The 21,907-nt window shown below is 42.7% G+C and overlaps 1 protein-coding gene across 2 annotated transcripts in view; it reads left to right on the top strand.

The window, feature by feature from the left end:
• Nucleotides 1–21,907, top strand: part of SLIT3 (slit guidance ligand 3) — a 422,071-nt gene that overhangs the window by 37,246 nt on the left and 362,918 nt on the right. For both annotated transcript variants that reach the window (XM_081184726.1, XM_081184725.1), the window contains exon 4: nucleotides 18,431–18,502. In XM_081184726.1, the coding sequence (XP_081040852.1) occupies nucleotides 18,431–18,502 (72 nt within the window). The remainder of the gene's footprint in view (nucleotides 1–18,430; nucleotides 18,503–21,907) is intronic.

Below are 21,907 nucleotides of genomic sequence, written 5' to 3' on the forward strand. Positions count from 1 at the left end.
AAAAACACAGAAGCTTATTTTAACTAATAGAATAATAAGTCATCCCGATTTCATCAAAAACATTTGCATAGTAGGTCAGTGACCCATAAGAACTCAAGGAAAAACAAAAAAGGTCATGTTTAAATAGACCAGAAGATTTAAAACCACAATTCCTATGCTTCCAGACCAAGGATTACAGTTGTGAATGAAGAAAGCACAGCATAGAACTAAAGCTTCTGGAACTATTAATTTAGTTGTTTCTGTATATTCTTTGCTTAAGCTATTTTGTAGTTCTGTGACATGTATCTTAATGTTTGTACTTCTAAATGCATTAGTGGAATGTTAGGTCCTCTTTATTTGCACCCTCTTCTGTCTTGACTATCACATAAAAGCACAGGATGGTATCCAGCTGGTATCCAGAGGCATACTTCCTCCAACAGCAGAGGTAAAACATAGCCATGATGGCTAGTAGCCACAGATGACCTCATCTGCATTAGGATACTTACAAAGGGCTATTTGAAAGCCTTGTGGTTTGCTTCGAAATCTCAGTAACAGAGGGCTTCAAACGAAAGCATCATCTGGTGTTACTATGATGCCAGGTGATTGACAGGTGGATCGCCCTTCCCACTTGCCAACTCTGGCCTGCTAGAAGTGTGGGACATAAAGATCTGACCTCAGACCAGAAAATGTCCCCCACCCCTGATTTAAAGCCATCCAAGTTGGTGGTCATCATTCCCTCTTGTGGGAAGAAGAAGAAGAAGAGGAGTTTGGATTTGATATCCCGCCTTTCACTCCCCTTCAGGAGTCTCAAAGCGGCTAACATTCTCCTTTCCCTTCCTCCCCCACAACAAACACTCTGTGAGGTGAGTGGGGCTGAGAGACTTCACAGAAGTGTGACTGGCCCAAGGTCACCCAGCAGCTGCATGTGGAGGAGCGGAGACGCGAACCTGGATCCCCAGATTACGAGACTACCGCTCTTAACCACTACACCACACTGGCTCTCACTGGAGCTGATTTCATCTTTAAACTCTGCATTGTGTGAAGAAATAATTTATTATTTTATCTTTCCTGAGTCTTCCAGCATTCAGCTTATTTGGGTGTTTCTGAGTTCTAGTGCTTTGAAAGAAGAAGAAGAAAAAATTCTCTATCCACTTTCACTGCACCGTACATATGTTTATACACCTCTATCACTCATGTTTTCTCAATACTAGAAAGCTCCAAACATTGGAATCTTTCCTCAACGGGGAGTTGCTCCATTCCCTTGATCATCTTGGTTGCCGTTTTCAGAGCCTTTCCTACAACATTCTTTTTGAAGTGAGGTGACCAAAATTGTACACAGTATTCCAAGTGTGGTCACACCATAGATTTGTAGAGCCACAGTTCTATTTTCAATTCTTTCCTAATGATCCCTAGGATGGAATTCACTTTTTTCACAGTTGCAATGAATCGGGTATCCACTACAATCCCAAAGCTGTTCCTTATCAGCCACCACCCATTTAGAATCCATAAGCATATATATGTGGAATATATATTTTTATGCCCCAGCATGCCCCACTTGACACCTGTTTACATTGAATTGCATCTGCCATTTTACTATCCATTCACCAAGTTCAGAGAGGTAATTTTTGGAGATCTTTACAATCCCATTTTGCTTTAACCGCCCTGTACAATTTCATGTTGTCAGCAAACTTGGCTCCCTCTCTGCTGACCCCTAACTCTAGAATTTGTCTGCAGCACTCTTAAAGAGAGCTTAATGAGAGTTTAGCTGTGTCACCTTTTCTTAGGTATATTTTCAACCCTGTTGTTAACATAGCAAGGACACACCTTTAGGTGTGATCGTAGCTGCATTGCCTGTCATGCTTGAATGACATTTTTTCTTGTTGGGACAGAAAAGATGTCAAGAAAGGTGGATGCCTTTAAAATAGCCTACAGTTTCTCAATAAATCTTCAGAGAAAATTTTTTTTCCTGGCTAAATGCAAGAGTAAAGGACATTTGTTAGTTTATTTATATTTAAGATTTCTTCTCCACCCTTCACTATAAAGAGTATCATTAGACTTTGATCCTAACTGACAAATGATGGGCAAGTCCATCAATAATGAGCCTATTCAGCTCTCATTGACCAATAGTATTGTCACTCCTCTCTTCTCAGTTTTTATTTATGTTCATCTTTGCTTTGTTTACTCTCATTCACTCTCCAGATATTAACTAAAATCTGCAGCAGCTGCTCCTGTTTCACATGAAAATTTGAGTTGGCTGTTATTATGGCATGAGAATGCTGGAATAGTTTATCCAATTACAGCCTTGGCAGCAGTGTGCCACATTGTCTGCGTCTGTGGGGTTGAATTGAATAGTGTCCCCTACAGTTAGTGGGTTCCGAGCTAGTTCAGATGTACAGTATTGTGCAACCAGGTTTACACTATGTAAACAAATTTTTAAGAGCCATTGGGCTCAACCTCTCTGCTCTGATATGCCACGATGCTTATCCCCTTCTGGTTTCTGGCAAACCACAGGAGAGAAAGGCACAAGAACTTACTGCTTCTTAAAAGTATATTCATTGTTGAGAATGAAGCCCCTTGATAAATACCTGGAGCCTGACCTTTAGCCTTTGACTGGACATCAGAGCAGCACCCTCTGCTTTCTGTACTTCAGATTCCTGCGTCTCCATCTTCAGGTTCTTCTGACTTCTGGGAAACACATCATAGGAACACAGGAAGCTGCCTTATGCAGAGTCAAAGCATTGGTCTATTTGACCAATGCTTTGACTGACAGTACTTCTACAGGGTTCCAGACAAGGGACCTTTTCAGCCTTTCTTGGAAATGTCAGTGATCGAACCTGGAACCTCCTGTATGTAAAACAGATGCACTACCACTGAGCTATAGGCCTTCCTGGAGACCATATATGCCATTCATTGTGTTTTCTAGTAAAGTTGAAAACATTTATTTCATTAGTCATACATGACACTGTCTGTCTCTCTGTCTCTGGGTCATATATATATATATATATATATATATATATATATATATATATGCTTTCGTAGATTTTCACGGGTACAGGAATGCAGGTTTTGGTGTCTTCGGGTGTCTTCCCGTGTAAGAGTTGGGGTGTCTAGGCGACGTTTCGACGAGGTCTCACTCGTCATCTTCAGGCTGGTGCTTTCGGCTTCTTGTTACTGGAACAGAGCAGGATCTCAGTGTTTTAGTTCCTATAAATACTGTTGAGGGGGTGTGGTGTATAGCCTCCAACGTTCTGGGTAGAGAGGAAGTTTCCAGGTTAGTGTGCCTTTTCTTCTTTTGTTCATTAATTACTTGAGGGATATCTTGAGTGATTTCTTGAGTGATATTCTGAGTACCACTTAGGAGGGTCGTTAGGTGTGGATTAGTTGCTAAAGCTTTCGTGTCTTGACCTCTTGAGCTTGTGAAAAGTTTTTTCTGAGAAGATGGCTGTACTGCACTTAGTTGTGCTCTGGCTTGGCTTCGTGTATAGGGGCGAGCTGTGGTTTTGTGCCCTGTGCCAGCCAGATCTGTGTAGGGATTGCAGGGGGGTGCAGCATCCGGAGGTGCCACTATGGTTTGGCTACTGGATGGTGTCTGTAATTTATCTGTGGAGAGGGTCTGGGTTTGGGTCTGGTGTGGTTGATTGGAGATGGCGTTCTGTGTGCCTCTGGTTCTGGTGTCGGTTTTTGTGGGGAGGGCTAATTTCCAGATGTCTGGCAGGCGGGACGTGTCGTCACGCTTGTTCATGTTGTGAGGGTGTTTCTCTATCTCGATGGCTTCCATGATTATTCTCTTGTGGTGATGTTCCATGTTAAAGAGCAATTTGGAATCTGCAAAATTAATTTCGTGTCCTGTTTCTTTCATGTGTTGGTAAAGAGAGGAAGTTTTTTCTTCTTTTTTGACGGCATTCTTGTGTTCTGCGATACGTGCATTTATTCGTCTGTTTGTTTGTCCAATGTACGTGGCTGGGCAGACTTTGCAGGGTATTTCATAGACCCCTTGGTTTTCTAATTGGATTTTATCTTTGGGGTTTCTGAGGATATTGGCTATTTTTTGGTTGGTGCAAAAGGCTGTTTTGATATTGTGTTTATGGAGGATTTTGCTAATTTTATCTGTAGTGCCCTTGATATAAGGAAGGAGGGCCATGCCATTGTTTTCTTCTGTGTCTTGGTTTTTGGGGGGTGTTTCTTTTTGGATTAGCTTCGTAACCCTGTTTTGCTGGTATCCGTTGGCGATTAACACATTTGAGAGATTCTGTAACTCAGTTGTCAAGTGGTCTTTGTCAGCCAGGCGTTTGGTTCTGGAGATGAGAGTCTTGGCTACGGAGTTTATTTGTGCAGGGTGGTGGTGTGATTGTGCATGTAAGTAGCGGTTGGTGTGTGTTTTTTTCCGGTAGATAGTGTGTCCTAGGGAGCCATCAGGTTTTTTGTAGATTAGGACGTCAAGGAAGGGAAGTTGGTTATTGGCTTCTATTTCCATAGTGAATTGTATTTTGGGGTGTAGGCTGTTGAGATGTGTGAGGAAGCTATCTAGTTTTTCCTTCCCGTGTGGCCAAATTACAAAGGTGTCGTCAACATATCTGAGCCAAAGTTTGGGTTTGTGTTCTGACTTGTCTAAAGCATTGGTTTCAAAGTGTTCCATGTACAGATTTGCGATGACCGGTGAGAGGGGTGATCCCATAGGTGCTCCTTCTATCTGTTTGTATCTTTGTCCATTGTGGATGAAGTACGTGTTGGTTAGGCAGTGGTTGGTCAGGTCCAGGATGTATTCGGGGGGATTGTATTTGTTTTGAAATTAGCCCTCCCCACAAAAACCGACACCAGAACCAGAGGCACACAGAACGCCATCTCCAATCAACCACACCAGACCCAAACCCAGACCCTCTCCACAGATAAATTACAGACACCATCCAGTAGCCAAACCATAGTGGCACCTCCGGATGCTGCACCCCCCTGCAATCCCTACACAGATCTGGCTGGCACAGGGCACAAAACCACAGCTCGCCCCTATACACGAAGCCAAGCCAGAGCACAACTAAGTGCAGTACAGCCATCTTCTCAGAAAAAACTTTTCACAAGCTCAAGAGGTCAAGACACGAAAGCTTTAGCAACTAATCCACACCTAACGACCCTCCTAAGTGGTACTCAGAATATCACTCAAGAAATCACTCAAGATATCCCTCAAGTAATTAATGAACAAAAGAAGAAAAGGCACACTAACCTGGAAACTTCCTCTCTGCCCAGAACGTTGGAGGCTATACACCACACCCCCTCAACAGTATTTATAGGAACTAAAACACTGAGATCCTGCTCTGTTCCAGTAACAAGAAGCCGAAAGCACCAGCCTGAAGATGACGAGTGAGACCTCGTCGAAACGTCGCCTAGACACCCCAACTCTTACACGGGAAGACACCCGAAGACACCAAAACCTGCATATATATATATATATATATATATATATATATATATATATATATATATATATATGCTTTCGTAGATTTTCACGGGTACAGGAATGCAGGTTTTGGTGTCTTCGGGTGTCTTCCCGTGTAAGAGTTGGGGTGTCTAGGCGACGTTTCGACGAGGTCTCACTCGTCATCTTCAGGCTGGTGCTTTCGGCTTCTTGTTACTGGAACAGAGCAGGATCTCAGTGTTTGAGTTCCTATAAATACTGTTGAGGGGGTGTGGTGTATAGCCTCCAACGTTCTGGGCAGAGAGGAAGTTCCCAGGTTAGTGTGTCTTTTCTTCTTTTGTTCATTAATTACTTGAGGGATATCTTGAGTGATTTCTTGAGTGATATTCTGAGTACCACTTAGGAGGGTCATTAGGTGTGGATTAGTTGCTAAAGCTTTCGTGTCTTGACCTCTTGAGCTTGTGGAGAGTTTTGTTTTTTTTTTTCCGAGAAGATGGCTGTACTGCACTTAGTTGTGCTCTGGCTTGGCTTCGTGTATAGGGGCGAGCTGTGGTTTTGTGCCCTGTGCCAGCCAGATCTGTGTAGGGATTGCAGGGGGGTGCAGCATCCGGAGGTGCCACTATGGTTTGGCTACTGGATGGTGTCTGTAATTTGTCTGTGGAGAGGGTCTGGGTTTGGGTCTGGTGTGGTTGATTGGAGATGGCGTTCTGTGTGCCTCTGGTTCTGGTGTCGGTTTTTGTGGGGAGGGCTATTTTCCAGATGTCTGGCAGGCGGGACGTATCGTCACGCTTGTTCATGTTGTGAGGGTGTTTCTCTATCTCGATGGCTTCCATGATTATTCTCTTGTGGTGGTGTTCCATGTTAAAGAGCAATTTGGAATCTGAAAAATTAATTTCGTGTCCTGTTTCTTTCATGTGTTGGTAAAGAGAGGAAGTTTTTTCTTCTTTTTTGACGGCATTCTTGTGTTCTGCGATACGTGCATTTATTCGTCTGTTTGTTTGTCCAATGTACGTGGCTGGGCAGACTTTGCAGGGTATTTCATAGACCCCTTGGTTTTCTAACTGGATTTTATCTTTGGGGTTTCTGAGGATATTGGCTATTTTTTGGTTGGTGCAAAAGGCTGTTTTGATATTGTGTTTATGGAGGATTTTGCTAATTTTATCTGTAGTGCCCTTGATATAAGGAAGAACACAAGAATGCCGTCAAAAAAGAAGAAAAAACTTCCTCTCTTTACCAACACATGAAAGAAACAGGACACGAAATTAATTTTTCAGATTCCAAATTGCTCTTTAACATGGAACACCACCACAAGAGAATAATCATGGAAGCCATCGAGATAGAGAAACACCCTCACAACATGAACAAGCGTGACGATACGTCCCGCCTGCCAGACATCTGGAAAATAGCCCTCCCCACAAAAACCGACACCAGAACCAGAGGCACACAGAACGCCATCTCCAATCAACCACACCAGACCCAAACCCAGACCCTCTCCACAGACAAATTACAGACACCATCCAGTAGCCAAACCATAGTGGCACCTCCGGATGCTGCACCCCCCTGCAATCCCTACACAGATCTGGCTGGCACAGGGCACAAAACCACAGCTCGCCCCTATACACGAAGCCAAGCCAGAGCACAACTAAGTGCAGTACAGCCATCTTCTCGGAAAAAAAAAAAAACTCTTCACAAGCTCAAGAGGTCAAGACACGAAAGCTTTAGCAACTAATCCACACCTAATGACCCTCCTAAGTGGTACTCAGAATATCACTCAAGAAATCACTCAAGATATCCCTCAAGTAATTAATGAACAAAAGAAGAAAAGACACACTAACCTGGGAACTTCCTCTCTGCCCAGAACGTTGGAGGCTATACACCACACCCCCTCAACAGTATTTATAGGAACTCAAACACTGAGATCCTGCTCTGTTCCAGTAACAAGAAGCCGAAAGCACCAGCCTGAAGATGACGAGTGAGACCTCGTCGAAACGTCGCCTAGACACCCCAACTCTTACACGGGAAGACACCCGAAGACACCAAAACCTGCATTCCTGTACCCGTGAAAATCTACGAAAGCAAATATCTCACCTCTACGGGGAGGAAACCTTCCAGCTGACAAGAACCTACGAGAAACTAGAAATCCGAAGAGCCACCATCTTATGTGATCTCTTGTTCCTACGCAACTGCCGAGACAACAACTTAATTCCCACATGCTTCCAACTTAAATTCCACTCTAAAACCCCAGCTACCGAAAGGATCCTGAAACGAACTGAACTATCCCTAATCAGAAACGAACTACATAAGAAAAGATACCTACTAAACCAAACCAACAAAGATCTGCTCACTCTTCACCTCAAACTTTGTAACAAAATCCACCCTGCACTCTGGGACAAATGCAAACAACTAGCCGTTTGGAGAGCTGAAACGGAGTCCGCACATAAGACAGACACACACACCAACAAACTCCACAAACTAGAGAAACGCCAGAAGCCCAGCCACCCTCCACAACAACCCATGAAACAAACAGTACATAACATATCAGACAGGATCCTCACCTCAACTGAAACCAAAGTACTCTCCAAAGGTTTCAACTTTGCAGTCGCCCCGAGACGCATCCCCACGGAAAATATCATATGCGGAGTCGAAGCTAGCCTAACCAAAATCAACCCAGATGAAGCCAATAAAATCAGACTTGAAGTCACCAACATCCTCTGCTCCAGCAAACCACCCAGAAGCAATTTACACAAAGAAGAACAGAAAGCACTCACCAACCTGAGGAAAGACAACAACATAATCATTCTCCCAGCAGACAAAGGTAATGCCACTGTTGTGATGAACACATCGGACTACCAAGCAAAACTATCAAATCTACTCCAAGACCCTACCTACCAACCTATAAAAACAGATCCCACCACCTATCTGGAAAAAACCACCAAATCCAAAATAAAAGCCTCTCCTATCAGTGAAGAAATCCAGCTAAGAATCATCCCCAGAGAAAAATCATCCAGATGCCCCAAACTCTACGGTCTCCCCAAGATACACAAAGAAGGAACACCACTCAGACCAATAGTCAGCTCCATAGGCTCACCTCTACAAAATCTCGCTAAATTTCTCGCTAAGCAACTTCAGCCCTATGCAGAATCTATCGCTTCACACGTTACAAACTCCTTCCAGTTCATAGAAACAATAAAGAAGCAAAACCTACATCCCGACGACCTACTTGTGAGCTTCGATGTTGTATCTCTCTTCACACAAGTGCCCATTAATGAAGCCTTGACAGCCATTCAAAACAAATACAATCCCCCCGAATACATCCTGGACCTGACCAACCACTGCCTAACCAACACGTACTTCATCCACAATGGACAAAGATACAAACAGATAGAAGGAGCACCTATGGGATCACCCCTCTCACCGGTCATCGCAAATCTGTACATGGAACACTTTGAAACCAATGCTTTAGACAAGTCAGAACACAAACCCAAACTTTGGCTCAGGTATGTTGACGACACCTTTGTAATTTGGCCACACGGGAAGAAAAAACTAGATAGCTTCCTCACACATCTCAACAGCCTACACCCCAAAATACAATTCACTATGGAAATAGAAGCCAACAACCAACTTCCCTTCCTTGACGTCCTAATCTACAAAAAACCTGATGGCTCCCTAGGACACACTATCTACCGGAAAAAAAACACACACCAACCGCTACTTACATGCACAATCACACCACCACCCTGCACAAATAAACTCCGTAGCCAAGACTCTCATCTCCAGAACCAAACGCCTGGCTGACAAAGACCACTTGACAACTGAGTTACAGAATCTTTCAAATGTGTTAATCGCCAACGGATACCAGCAAAACAGGGTTACGAAGCTAATCCAAAAAGAAACACCCCCCAAAAACCAAGACACAGAAGAAAACAATGGCATGGCCCTCCTTCCTTATATCAAGGGCACTACAGATAAAATTAGCAAAATCCTCCATAAACACAATATCAAAACAGCCTTTTGCGCCAACCAAAAAATAGCCAATATCCTCAGAAACCCCAAAGATAAAATCCAGTTAGAAAACCAAGGGGTCTATGAAATACCCTGCAAAGTCTGCCCAGCCACGTACATTGGACAAACAAACAGACGAATAAATGCACGTATCGCAGAACACAAGAATGCCGTCAAAAAAGAAGAAAAAACTTCCTCTCTTTACCAACACATGAAAGAAACAGGACACGAAATTAATTTTTCAGATTCCAAATTGCTCTTTAACATGGAACACCACCACAAGAGAATAATCATGGAAGCCATCGAGATAGAGAAACACCCTCACAACATGAACAAGCGTGACGATACGTCCCGCCTGCCAGACATCTGGAAAATAGCCCTCCCCACAAAAACCGACACCAGAACCAGAGGCACACAGAACGCCATCTCCAATCAACCACACCAGACCCAAACCCAGACCCTCTCCACAGACAAATTACAGACACCATCCAGTAGCCAAACCATAGTGGCACCTCCGGATGCTGCACCCCCCTGCAATCCCTACACAGATCTGGCTGGCACAGGGCACAAAACCACAGCTCGCCCCTATACACGAAGCCAAGCCAGAGCACAACTAAGTGCAGTACAGCCATCTTCTCGAAAAAAAAAAAAAAAACTCTTCACAAGCTCAAGAGGTCAAGACACGAAAGCTTTAGCAACTAATCCACACCTAATGACCCTCCTAAGTGGTACTCAGAATATCACTCAAGAAATCACTCAAGATATCCCTCAAGTAATTAATGAACAAAAGAAGAAAAGACACACTAACCTGGGAACTTCCTCTCTGCCCAGAACGTTGGAGGCTATACACCACACCCCCTCAACAGTATTTATAGGAACTCAAACACTGAGATCCTGCTCTGTTCCAGTAACAAGAAGCCGAAAGCACCAGCCTGAAGATGACGAGTGAGACCTCGTCGAAACGTCGCCTAGACACCCCAACTCTTACACGGGAAGACACCCGAAGACACCAAAACCTGCATTCCTGTACCCGTGAAAATCTACGAAAGCAAATATCTCACCTCTACGGGGAGGAAACCTTCCAGCTGACAAGAACCTACGAGAAACTAGAAATCCGAAGAGCCACCATCTTATGTGATCTCTTGTTCCTACGCAACTGCCGAGACAACAACTTAATTCCCACATGCTTCCAACTTAAATTCCACTCTAAAACCCCAGCTACCGAAAGGATCCTGAAACGAACTGAACTATCCCTAATCAGAAACGAACTACATAAGAAAAGATACCTACTAAACCAAACCAACAAAGATCTGCTCACTCTTCACCTCAAACTTTGTAACAAAATCCACCCTGCACTCTGGGACAAATGCAAACAACTAGCCGTTTGGAGAGCTGAAACGGAGTCCGCACATAAGACAGACACACACACCAACAAACTCCACAAACTAGAGAAACGCCAGAAGCCCAGCCACCCTCCACAACAACCCATGAAACAAACAGTACATAACATATCAGACAGGATCCTCACCTCAACTGAAACCAAAGTACTCTCCAAAGGTTTCAACTTTGCAGTCGCCCCGAGACGCATCCCCACGGAAAATATCATATGCGGAGTCGAAGCTAGCCTAACCAAAATCAACCCAGATGAAGCCAATAAAATCAGACTTGAAGTCACCAACATCCTCTGCTCCAGCAAACCACCCAGAAGCAATTTACACAAAGAAGAACAGAAAGCACTCACCAACCTGAGGAAAGACAACAACATAATCATTCTCCCAGCAGACAAAGGTAATGCCACTGTTGTGATGAACACATCGGACTACCAAGCAAAACTATCAAATCTACTCCAAGACCCTACCTACCAACCTATAAAAACAGATCCCACCACCTATCTGGAAAAAACCACCAAATCCAAAATAAAAGCCTCTCCTATCAGTGAAGAAATCCAGCTAAGAATCATCCCCAGAGAAAAATCATCCAGATGCCCCAAACTCTACGGTCTCCCCAAGATACACAAAGAAGGAACACCACTCAGACCAATAGTCAGCTCCATAGGCTCACCTCTACAAAATCTCGCTAAATTTCTCGCTAAGCAACTTCAGCCCTATGCAGAATCTATCGCTTCACACGTTACAAACTCCTTCCAGTTCATAGAAACAATAAAGAAGCAAAACCTACATCCCGACGACCTACTTGTGAGCTTCGATGTTGTATCTCTCTTCACACAAGTGCCCATTAATGAAGCCTTGACAGCCATTCAAAACAAATACAATCCCCCCGAATACATCCTGGACCTGACCAACCACTGCCTAACCAACACGTACTTCATCCACAATGGACAAAGATACAAACAGATAGAAGGAGCACCTATGGGATCACCCCTCTCACCGGTCATCGCAAATCTGTACATGGAACACTTTGAAACCAATGCTTTAGACAAGTCAGAACACAAACCCAAACTTTGGCTCAGGTATGTTGACGACACCTTTGTAATTTGGCCACACGGGAAGAAAAAACTAGATAGCTTCCTCACACATCTCAACAGCCTACACCCCAAAATACAATTCACTATGGAAATAGAAGCCAACAACCAACTTCCCTTCCTTGACGTCCTAATCTACAAAAAACCTGATGGCTCCCTAGGACACACTATCTACCGGAAAAAAACACACACCAACCGCTACTTACATGCACAATCACACCACCACCCTGCACAAATAAACTCCGTAGCCAAGACTCTCATCTCCAGAACCAAACGCCTGGCTGACAAAGACCACTTGACAACTGAGTTACAGAATCTTTCAAATGTGTTAATCGCCAACGGATACCAGCAAAACAGGGTTACGAAGCTAATCCAAAAAGAAACACCCCCCAAAAACCAAGACACAGAAGAAAACAATGGCATGGCCCTCCTTCCTTATATCAAGGGCACTACAGATAAAATTAGCAAAATCCTCCATAAACACAATATCAAAACAGCCTTTTGCACCAACCAAAAAATAGCCAATATCCTCAGAAACCCCAAATATAAAATCCAGTTAGAAAACCAAGGGGTCTATGAAATACCCTGCAAAGTCTGCCCAGCCACGTACATTGGACAAACAAACAGACGAATAAATGCACGTATCGCAGAACACAAGAATGCCGTCAAAAAAGAAGAAAAAACTTCCTCTCTTTACCAACACATGAAAGAAACAGGACACGAAATTAATTTTTCAGATTCCAAATTGCTCTTTAACATGGAACACCACCACAAGAGAATAATCATGGAAGCCATCGAGATAGAGAAACACCCTCACAACATGAACAAGCGTGACGATACGTCCCGCCTGCCAGACATCTGGAAAATAGCCCTCCCCACAAAAACCGACACCAGAACCAGAGGCACACAGAACGCCATCTCCAATCAACCACACCAGACCCAAACCCAGACCCTCTCCACAGACAAATTACAGACACCATCCAGTAGCCAAACCATAGTGGCACCTCCGGATGCTGCACCCCCCTGCAATCCCTACACAGATCTGGCTGGCACAGGGCACAAAACCACAGCTCGCCCCTATACACGAAGCCAAGCCAGAGCACAACTAAGTGCAGTACAGCCATCTTCTCGGAAAAAAAAAAAACTCTTCACAAGCTCAAGAGGTCAAGACACGAAAGCTTTAGCAACTAATCCACACCTAATGACCCTCCTAAGTGGTACTCAGAATATCACTCAAGAAATCACTCAAGATATCCCTCAAGTAATTAATGAACAAAAGAAGAAAAGACACACTAACCTGGGAACTTCCTCTCTGCCCAGAACGTTGGAGGCTATACACCACACCCCCTCAACAGTATTTATAGGAACTCAAACACTGAGATCCTGCTCTGTTCCAGTAACAAGAAGCCGAAAGCACCAGCCTGAAGATGACGAGTGAGACCTCGTCGAAACGTCGCCTAGACACCCCAACTCTTACACGGGAAGATACCCGAAAACACCAAAACCTGCATATATATATATATATATATATATATATATATATATATATATATATATTTGTGTAAAGAAAATGGAAAGTTTTATAAAATTTAACAACCCAGCTAATAAAACACTTGGAAGGTATAAAAGAATCACAGGGTATAATTAACTGGTTGGCCATTTTTATTACTGTTTTTAAGTGATCATCTGTCCTACAGTTGAAAGTAAAAACAGATTTGTGAGGTACACCTAAAAATCTATTTTGCTTGAGGGAGAGATCTAAATGAGGGTGAGGATGTTAGGATTCTTGCTCCGGGTTTGCAGTCATGGGATTGTTGTCTATCACATGACAGTGTATGTTTTCATTCCACATAGTGGGAAGTGATGGAGACAGGATGTTTTTATTACTGTGTTCTGTGATGTGGGACTATTGTCTCCCCCTCCCCCCTTTGCTGTCTGATGAGAAAGAGGAAGGAGCTAAGTCAGAATGCTCTTAGTGTATTATATGTAAATAAAGTAGATTAGCCAAAATGCTGAGCTATTGAGTTTGTTACGCAAACCACTAATACTCTGCAGATTCTGTAAGTGTGCTGATGCCTTTTGGTATCAGTCGCTGTGATGTTTGGGCTGGAGAAAGCTTTTGAAGCTCCTGAATGACTGACCAGGAGGGAGAGAACATGCCAGTCGGGCATGTGTCTCTGCCAGGGTCCTACACACGAGTAGGGCGATCCTAACAGAGGACATATACAGTACTAAGAAATTGCATAATTCGCTTTCTAAGTGGATTCTGTTTTAGAAGCAAATAAGAGTTGTCAATTATAACTGCTAAAATACCTTTACAAATAGTTTAATTGGCCAAATGATCAAAGCAATCAAGTTCTGAACAAAACATTAGGCACGTTTTTGTTAATGGATTTCCAACATAAGGGGTTAGCAGTAATATGTCAGTTATTTGAATATATTTGTGTTATTCATATTGTGGTTTTTCTGTTTATATAATGTCTGATATACTTGGCATTTAAAACTTGATTCTTCATGTAGTTGAAAGGAAGATAAGTTTGACTCTAGCTCTTCCATAGAACTATTTGGTTCAAACCAGCTATGAAGTAGCTAGTGCTGAACAGATTAAAACTTGCCACTGTGTGTTAACAAGCCGTCAGATTTGCAAGCATATAAAATAAAACTGTATTTTAAAAAATCTAGTATGGGGACAGATTTGGGTAGTCACAAGGACCATGATGAAAATAGTAGGGGAATGCTAAAGATAATTCCAAAGCAAATCGGCAAGGAATATCAGAGTAGAGCTCCTGTGCTTCTGTACTCTGATAGAACTCCACTGAGGTCAAAGAAGAAGTGAAGTTAAATGCATTAATACAATTAATGTGCATGCTTTTTTGTTGTTTAAATAGAGGCTGCTGGGAAGTAACTCTAATTATGTGAGCTTCACATGAAATGTAAATAGCTTTGGAGAGGCAACTTATTATCGGTCCCCACTCTCCATGGTCCTGAGATAGCACAGGCTTCCCAGCAGCTACTATTTACAGAACAAAAAAAATTATGTTAATTGCATTCACATAATTAATGTCACGTCCAGCTTGACCTTAATGCCATGTCTGGTTTGGGATTGCATAAGGGAAACAGAAAATGTTGCTAAAATGTTCTAGCTCTCCAGTTTAATTTAATTCATGTAGTAGAGTGATCTTGGGGCAGACCACCACAACATAACAGTAAAATACAATCAACACCTGTTACTGACAGATCAATTTGTCGTGTATACCCAATATATTCAGAAACCCTATTTAAAAGCCTGGAGGAAGAGAACTTGTCTTCTGGTAGTGCCAGGAAATAGACAGAGGAGGAGCCATCATGAGGAGGGAGGGTGTTTTACAACTGGGGTGCCATTACTGGAATATTCTCTGGTACATCATAGATCTCCTAACCTCAATTAGTGTTGGCACTGTAAGAAGGAAGTGCTAGCCCAGGCATAGGCAAATTTGGCCCTCCAGATGTTTTGGGACTACAACTCCCATCATCCCTAGCTAACAGGACCAGTGGTCAGGGATGATGGGAATTGTAATCTCAAAACATCTGGAGGGCCAAGTTTGCCTATGGCCGTCCTAGCCCACCACCAAAGTCCAAACAAGGCTTTATGGGTATCTTGATTATTAGTATCATGATTGATACCTACCTCTGCTTTTGGTAGATTTTGGTTGAGTGCATGAGAAACTATGGATATGGGCCTCTGGCTGTCAGGCTCAGTTCAGTGTTGAGGCCTGCATCCAGAACCCTCACAGCTTACACCACTGGTCCTCCTGACCTGGCTGGTCAGACCCTCTCTGTTTCTGAGTCGTGGCAAGTGCTTTTATTTTGGTTCATGATAGTTATCAAGAATATATCATATTTAAATATATGTAAACCATATGAAGATAGTAGTGACACAATGTTTTGATAATGCTTATTGGATATGACACAAGTTATCACTTGACCTGGACTTTCAGAATTAAAGGTTTCTTCAGAAGCAGATTAAATGTCAGAAACAGATTCTAGGGAGGAAGAAAATTTAAGTATATATTTTAAGTATTGTTTTCACATTTCACTCAGGCTATGTATAAGACAATATAACCCTTTCTTGTGTATATAGAGAGAAAGATGTCCCAAGGAAAAGGAAGGCAGTATCTTATTACGACCTGTAGTCTACTTTGGGAAGAGGAAGAAAGGGTCAGGTGGATCAGGAATTCACCCATGGTCCCTTAACCATGCAGGACTCTGTCTTGTAGTGGCCAGCCAATGTGATCGGCTCCTTTCTACTTCATCTGAGCCTTGTTTCCATATTCAAACACTTCCTCTCCTATGGTCTCTTATAGAATGGGAGCTGGGTTCACAACTGTTTTTATTCAGGTAGGTAGCCGTGTTGGTCTGATGCAGTTGAAATAAAAAAATAATAATTGTCCAGTAGACCAACTAAGGTGCTACTGGACTTTTTTTTTATTTATTTCAACTGTTTTTTATGTTTGCCTTCAGTGCCTATGTTCAATAAACCATGTGTTAAATTCAGAGTATCACTAAACAGATTGCATTCATTGCTTTTCCTTTCAAAACTTAGTGAAATAAAAATTTTCCTTGTTCAGAAAACTTTATTGAAAATGTTGTCTATAAACATATTTTGCATAAAGAATTCAAATATAAACAGATGTAGTCCAGTATATTTTTATTTTGCTCACATTAATAGTACAGTGGTACCTCTGGATACGAACGGGATCCTTTCTGGAGCCCTGTTCGTATCCTGAAGCAAACGCAACCCACATCCATGGGTCGCGATTGGCCACTTCCGCGCATGCGTGTGACATCATTTTGACCGTCTGCGCGAGCGGCGAAACCCGGAAGGAACATGTTCCATTACTTCCAAGTTGCCGCGGAGCGCAACCTGAAAGCACTCAACCTGAAGCAACTTCAGCCCGAGGTATGACTGTAATCTAGTACTTTTTCTAAGCAATAGCTAGCAATTTATACAAAATAATATACAAAATAACTAGCTAATGTACCAAATGGTTGGAGTTGGATGGTTCATTTTACACACTAATTATGTTATTAGCTAAATTCACACATTAACTGTAACATATATAGAAAAAAATGCAGCTGTCTCAAATAAACTTGATTAGCTCATATAACTTGAGCAAAACTAAACAATGACAAAGTTACACCCAAATGTTCCCAATAATAAGTCTCAGCTTTACGTCTAAAGAAAGCATTGCTGGCCCAGCTGCTAAATTCCACATCTCTTTTGAAAAGCTGGTGGATTAGAAGCTAAGGAACACAAAATATTATAACATTTTTTTGTTGCTGTTAACGATACTAACACAAACATGGGCTGTCCTTCCTCAATCACACTCCCAGTTTGTTTACTGATACTGTATATTAATGTATTTTGTTTTCTTCTGTTAGAACCTATTAAGGTTGTGATGTACTTATCTTAGATGAAGTGCCTAGGATAGTGTATAGAATTTATATCTGTGGAATCTTGTTATCAGGGAGAGAACAGTGATGAGGTGATGGTGGTTCCCAGAGCCTCAACTTCCTTAAGGTCTTATGTGTAAAGAGAGAATAACTGTGGCTTTACTCCTGCTGCATCTGTGGGTTTCAGCAGTTATCTAAGGGCTTAGTATGAGTGATTTTCACAAATCTCAAATCAGTCATAAAGTGTAACTGGTGTGTCTAAAGAAGCTCTTGGAGTTTGTACTATATGGCTCACTTCTTCTGCATAGGGTTTTTAAATGAACCATAACATAGGAAATTAAAGGCTGAAAAAGAAATAGTTTGGTAATATAACAAAGGAGCAAGAATATAAATGGTATGCCTATTTCAGAACCTAGATGCTTAGTGGAAAGATAAGTGTCTTTTTATACACTATGTGCTATTCTGCCTGCAACTGAATAAATCCGGTCTTGAGCATCGTAGCATGCTCTGATGTAACTCCTTGGAAATGGAACAAAAAGGAAAGAAGTGTTGGGAGTAATGGAACAGCACAATGTAATTGTAGAAGGTGAAAACTATATTGCAGATGTGAATACAGTCATAGATACAAACAATGCTGGAATTGGATCCTTCAATATCTCCAATATATCTTAGCACGGCATAAATGAGGGCATCTTTAAAGTTTCAAAAAATTAGGATTTCCATACTTAGAAACCAGTTGTAATTAGCAGTGTGTGATCCTGGGTTTGCTTCAAAAGCCACGTGGGTTTTCAAATTTTCCTGTTGAATACTCAAAAAACCTGGAGTTTTCAGTTCAACAGGATCCCTCTCTTTGCCATGTGCCCTCTGTCATATTTTCTTGGGATAGGAGTGTGGCAACAGGCAGAGAAAGGCTTCTTAGACACAAGAGTTAAAATGTGAAAAGAAAGCTTGGGTTCAAGGTTTACTGCAATTGTCCCCCCTCCCCCCAAAGATCAGACTTTTAAAAAAACAAACTCTGAAAGATTCTGTGTGTAGAGTATTATTTGTAACCTTAATTGTTCATAACATTTGCTGTCCTGGAAGAGACTCCAAATAATCTTTGTTAACTTTGGTCATTCTTTATTTAGGCGGCTGAACAGAAATAAACTTCAAGTTCTTCCAGAGCTTCTTTTTCAGAACACGCTGAAGCTGACCAGACTGTAAGTATAGTTTTTATTTTTGGCATAGTATAAGTGCTTTGTTTGGTTCTTTAGTCAGCAATTTTGGCTGTGAGGTTTTGGTATGATGCCTTCTTGAAGTGGATTTTGAGATGTATCTTGGTTTATTGTACAAACTCTTTGCTGAAAAACATATTTGAGTAACAAATTTGAGAAACATTTCCTTCTCCTTTTACTGGTGCTGTAGATTTATTTAGAAATTGAAGGTTGCTGATGTTACAACTCCTTTTCAACATATTTTATACAGGAGGAGTCTGAGAAGTTGGTAACCACAAAGAGAGTGGTTTTGGTATAGTCACGCTGTGATTACAGCTGTGCTTGATGGAAATATCTCTTATGTCTCTGTGATGATTGTCACTTGTCACGTGTCTTGAAATATTTGCAAGATATGGGTTAACTTGATTTTAAGTGAGAATGGTCAAGCCATTGAATTTGCAGCCTTGCCTAACTTAAATTTACAGTACAGTGATTTATAAGAGAAATGGGAAAAGCAGCCCTAGTGAGGCGCTGGGAAGGAGTGGCGGATTCTTTACCACATGGAAAGCCCTGCTGGCTGCTGCAGGCCAGAGGGAATGGGATGGGGAAGGGACGGAACGGAACGGGACAGGACAGGATGGGATGCACACATTGTTTTCTTCTACAGGAGCTAGGCCAGCTCCAGACGGGGGGAAGGGCACAAAGTCCCCCAGGAAATCCACGGAGTTTCCCAAAGCAACCAGGATCCTACCTCTCAGCCTGCCCAGAAACACTCTTTTTCAGGGTATTTTCACAGGCTACGACTGGTGGTAGCTTACTGTCCGCTTGAGTGGAGCAGAAGTCTCTCCTGTGGCAGAACAGTCCCACTCCCCACAGCACCCTGGTCAGCAGTGATATACTCTTCTGACAGGGGCTAGTGGAGAGGTGATTGTGCACCATCCTCCCCAGTCATTAGCACTAGGTGTGGGGTGGTTAGGATAGATGTGTTGGAACATTATCTGCCCTCGACATTCTGAAAGACTTTACTCTGATAGCTCACATACAAAAAGGTTTTTTCTAGGTTTATGAAAAGGTATGTTTGCAAAAGAATCCCATTCACTATAAAAGCTTAAATTAAAAATGCTGTTGATAATCTGGCAGCCACAGCATATGCATGGCTCTTAGAATATTAATAGACCTAGCAATCAGCCAGCATTCAGCATTCACCTTTTTCCTGTCCTCTGTGCCAGTCAATAAGTTGATCTTTTGTTTCTAGCCAAAGTTAACAATAGCAAAGATGATAAAGGTTGTTTGAAAAATGCCAGGTATTTCCTACAAGAAGATAACTTCATTTTCACGAAAAATGTGAAGTTAAGCTTTGAAAATATTTTTACTGTACAAGAACGAAGCACTAAAAGGTAACAACTCTCTTGTCTACTGAGACAAAGTTTCCCTGGATTTTAGTGTCAACTCCTTCAAACATGGGCTTTTCATTACTTATACTTCCAGTAGCTATTTAATTAAGAACTTCAACTTTTCACATGAAGCTGAATGCAAATATGTTGTGCCTTGGTGTTTTGTCCAGCAACTTACATAACTATGAGGAAGGTATGCACCCTCTGAAGGTATAAATGAAACAAATAAACCACTTGGACAGCTCTGTAAAAGCCAAAGTTATAAGGAGGCAATCAAATTATAGTATCTTTCAATACAGAATATGTCTGCAACATCTATAATTATTTCTATGGTCCTTTGTAACATCTGTTTGATATTACTGGTAGGAATATACAGGAGAATCAACCTTAAAATGGAATGCAAAGCATCTTGTTAAAGGAGTTTGATGCATGCCTTATTCTATCCTTTCTTGCCAGGAGGAGGAGTCTGGAGTTCATACATTGCATGTTTGCTTTTTCTTCCAAGGTCATTTTATTAAAGTTTTATGATACTTTACTTATACTTTCCTGCCCCCAATATAAAAGGCAAAGCATTTTTAAAAGGCCAGGAATAAGAGGGAGAGGGGAGGGAGATAGAAATGTCTGAATTGAGGTACTTGTAACTGAATCACTTCTGTTTCAATCTATACCACTTCTAGGAAATGATTCTTGAAATAGACATTCAGATCACTGAATCCACATATAAGTAATAAAGAAGTTAGTGTTAGTTATGTGATCAAAGAAGTTGTTTAGTTATGTGATCAAAACAAAGTTAACATTTATAATTTCCATCTAACAATGGATATCAAGTTTCATTGATATTTGAAAAACCAAAACTTGTACCTTGAGCCTTGCCAACCATACAACTTGCAGCAAGACTAGTAAGCTTTTCTCCTTGCACATACTTCCTCCTTGGGTAATGCCCAAATGGTTTTTCTGGTTTTTTGGTGGTGATGGTGAGCCATCAACAAGCATCAGTTTGAACTTAACAGTTCCTTCTGAATGACTGCATCAAGTTTTAATTACTATACCAGGCTAACAGAACATCTGTATATGATGTATTGTTGTTTGTACCAGCACAAGCACAGCAGCAGTGGCAGACTTTGGGCTTTAAAATTCCAGTGGCGCCCTGTACAATGCCAAAGTTCAGTACACACAACTCCTCTCACCTTCTGTTGGTCATCATTTTTGTGACACTCCCTGCAGTGCCCTCTCAGCTTTGTGTCCAATGCGGGTGAACTGGTTGTGCTCCCCTAAATCTGCCTCTGGCAGCAACAAGAAGCTCAGAGGACTTTTGTGAAAGGAGGCAGGATCCTCTGAGGCCTTTACTTGGTTTCCTTAAGTTTAGCAACGTAATACCAGAACTACTGTGTCAACGTCCTTCTTCATCTTGGTTTTGGCCAGGTTAGGGGAATTTGATGGAACCTAAATAGTAAAGGATGGCATGAAATTTCTAATCATGATTTAACATGTCATGGTGTTGATGATCCTCTTTTGGTTTGACTAAGGCAGTGGCGTAGCGTGGGGGGTGCCAGGGGTGCCGGCCGCACCGGGCGAAACATTTTGGGGGGGCGCGTTTGGCCGGCCCTCCTCGAGGAAGCAGGAACCCCACTGTCCTCGGACCTCCTCCGAAGGCTGGCGGTGGGGCAGAGAGCAGTGGCGTAGCGTGGGGGGTGCAGGGGGTGCACGCCGCCTGCCATGCCGCCCTGGCTGCTTCAACCGTGTCCGACAGCCGGCTCGAGGCTCCTTCCGGCCGGGTCTCCCGACGGGGCGCTGCGGGCGGAGGCTCCGGCACCAAGCGCCACGCCGCCCAGGCTCGGGTCGCTGTCTGGACGCGCGCAGCCCGCCAAACACGCCATCGGCGGCACTCTAGTGCCTGCGTGCCAAGACCGCCCACCCGCCCCGACGGCCCCCCACCACCCGCGCCGGAGGCCGGCCGACGCAGTGGCCCCAGAGCCGCCCCCTCCCCGCGCCAGAAAGAAGCCCCCTCCCCGCGCCA

This window comes from Podarcis bocagei (genome assembly GCF_964188305.1).
Source record: "Podarcis bocagei genome assembly, chromosome: 2".
In the NCBI taxonomy this organism is placed as follows: domain Eukaryota; kingdom Metazoa; phylum Chordata; class Lepidosauria; order Squamata; family Lacertidae; genus Podarcis; species Podarcis bocagei.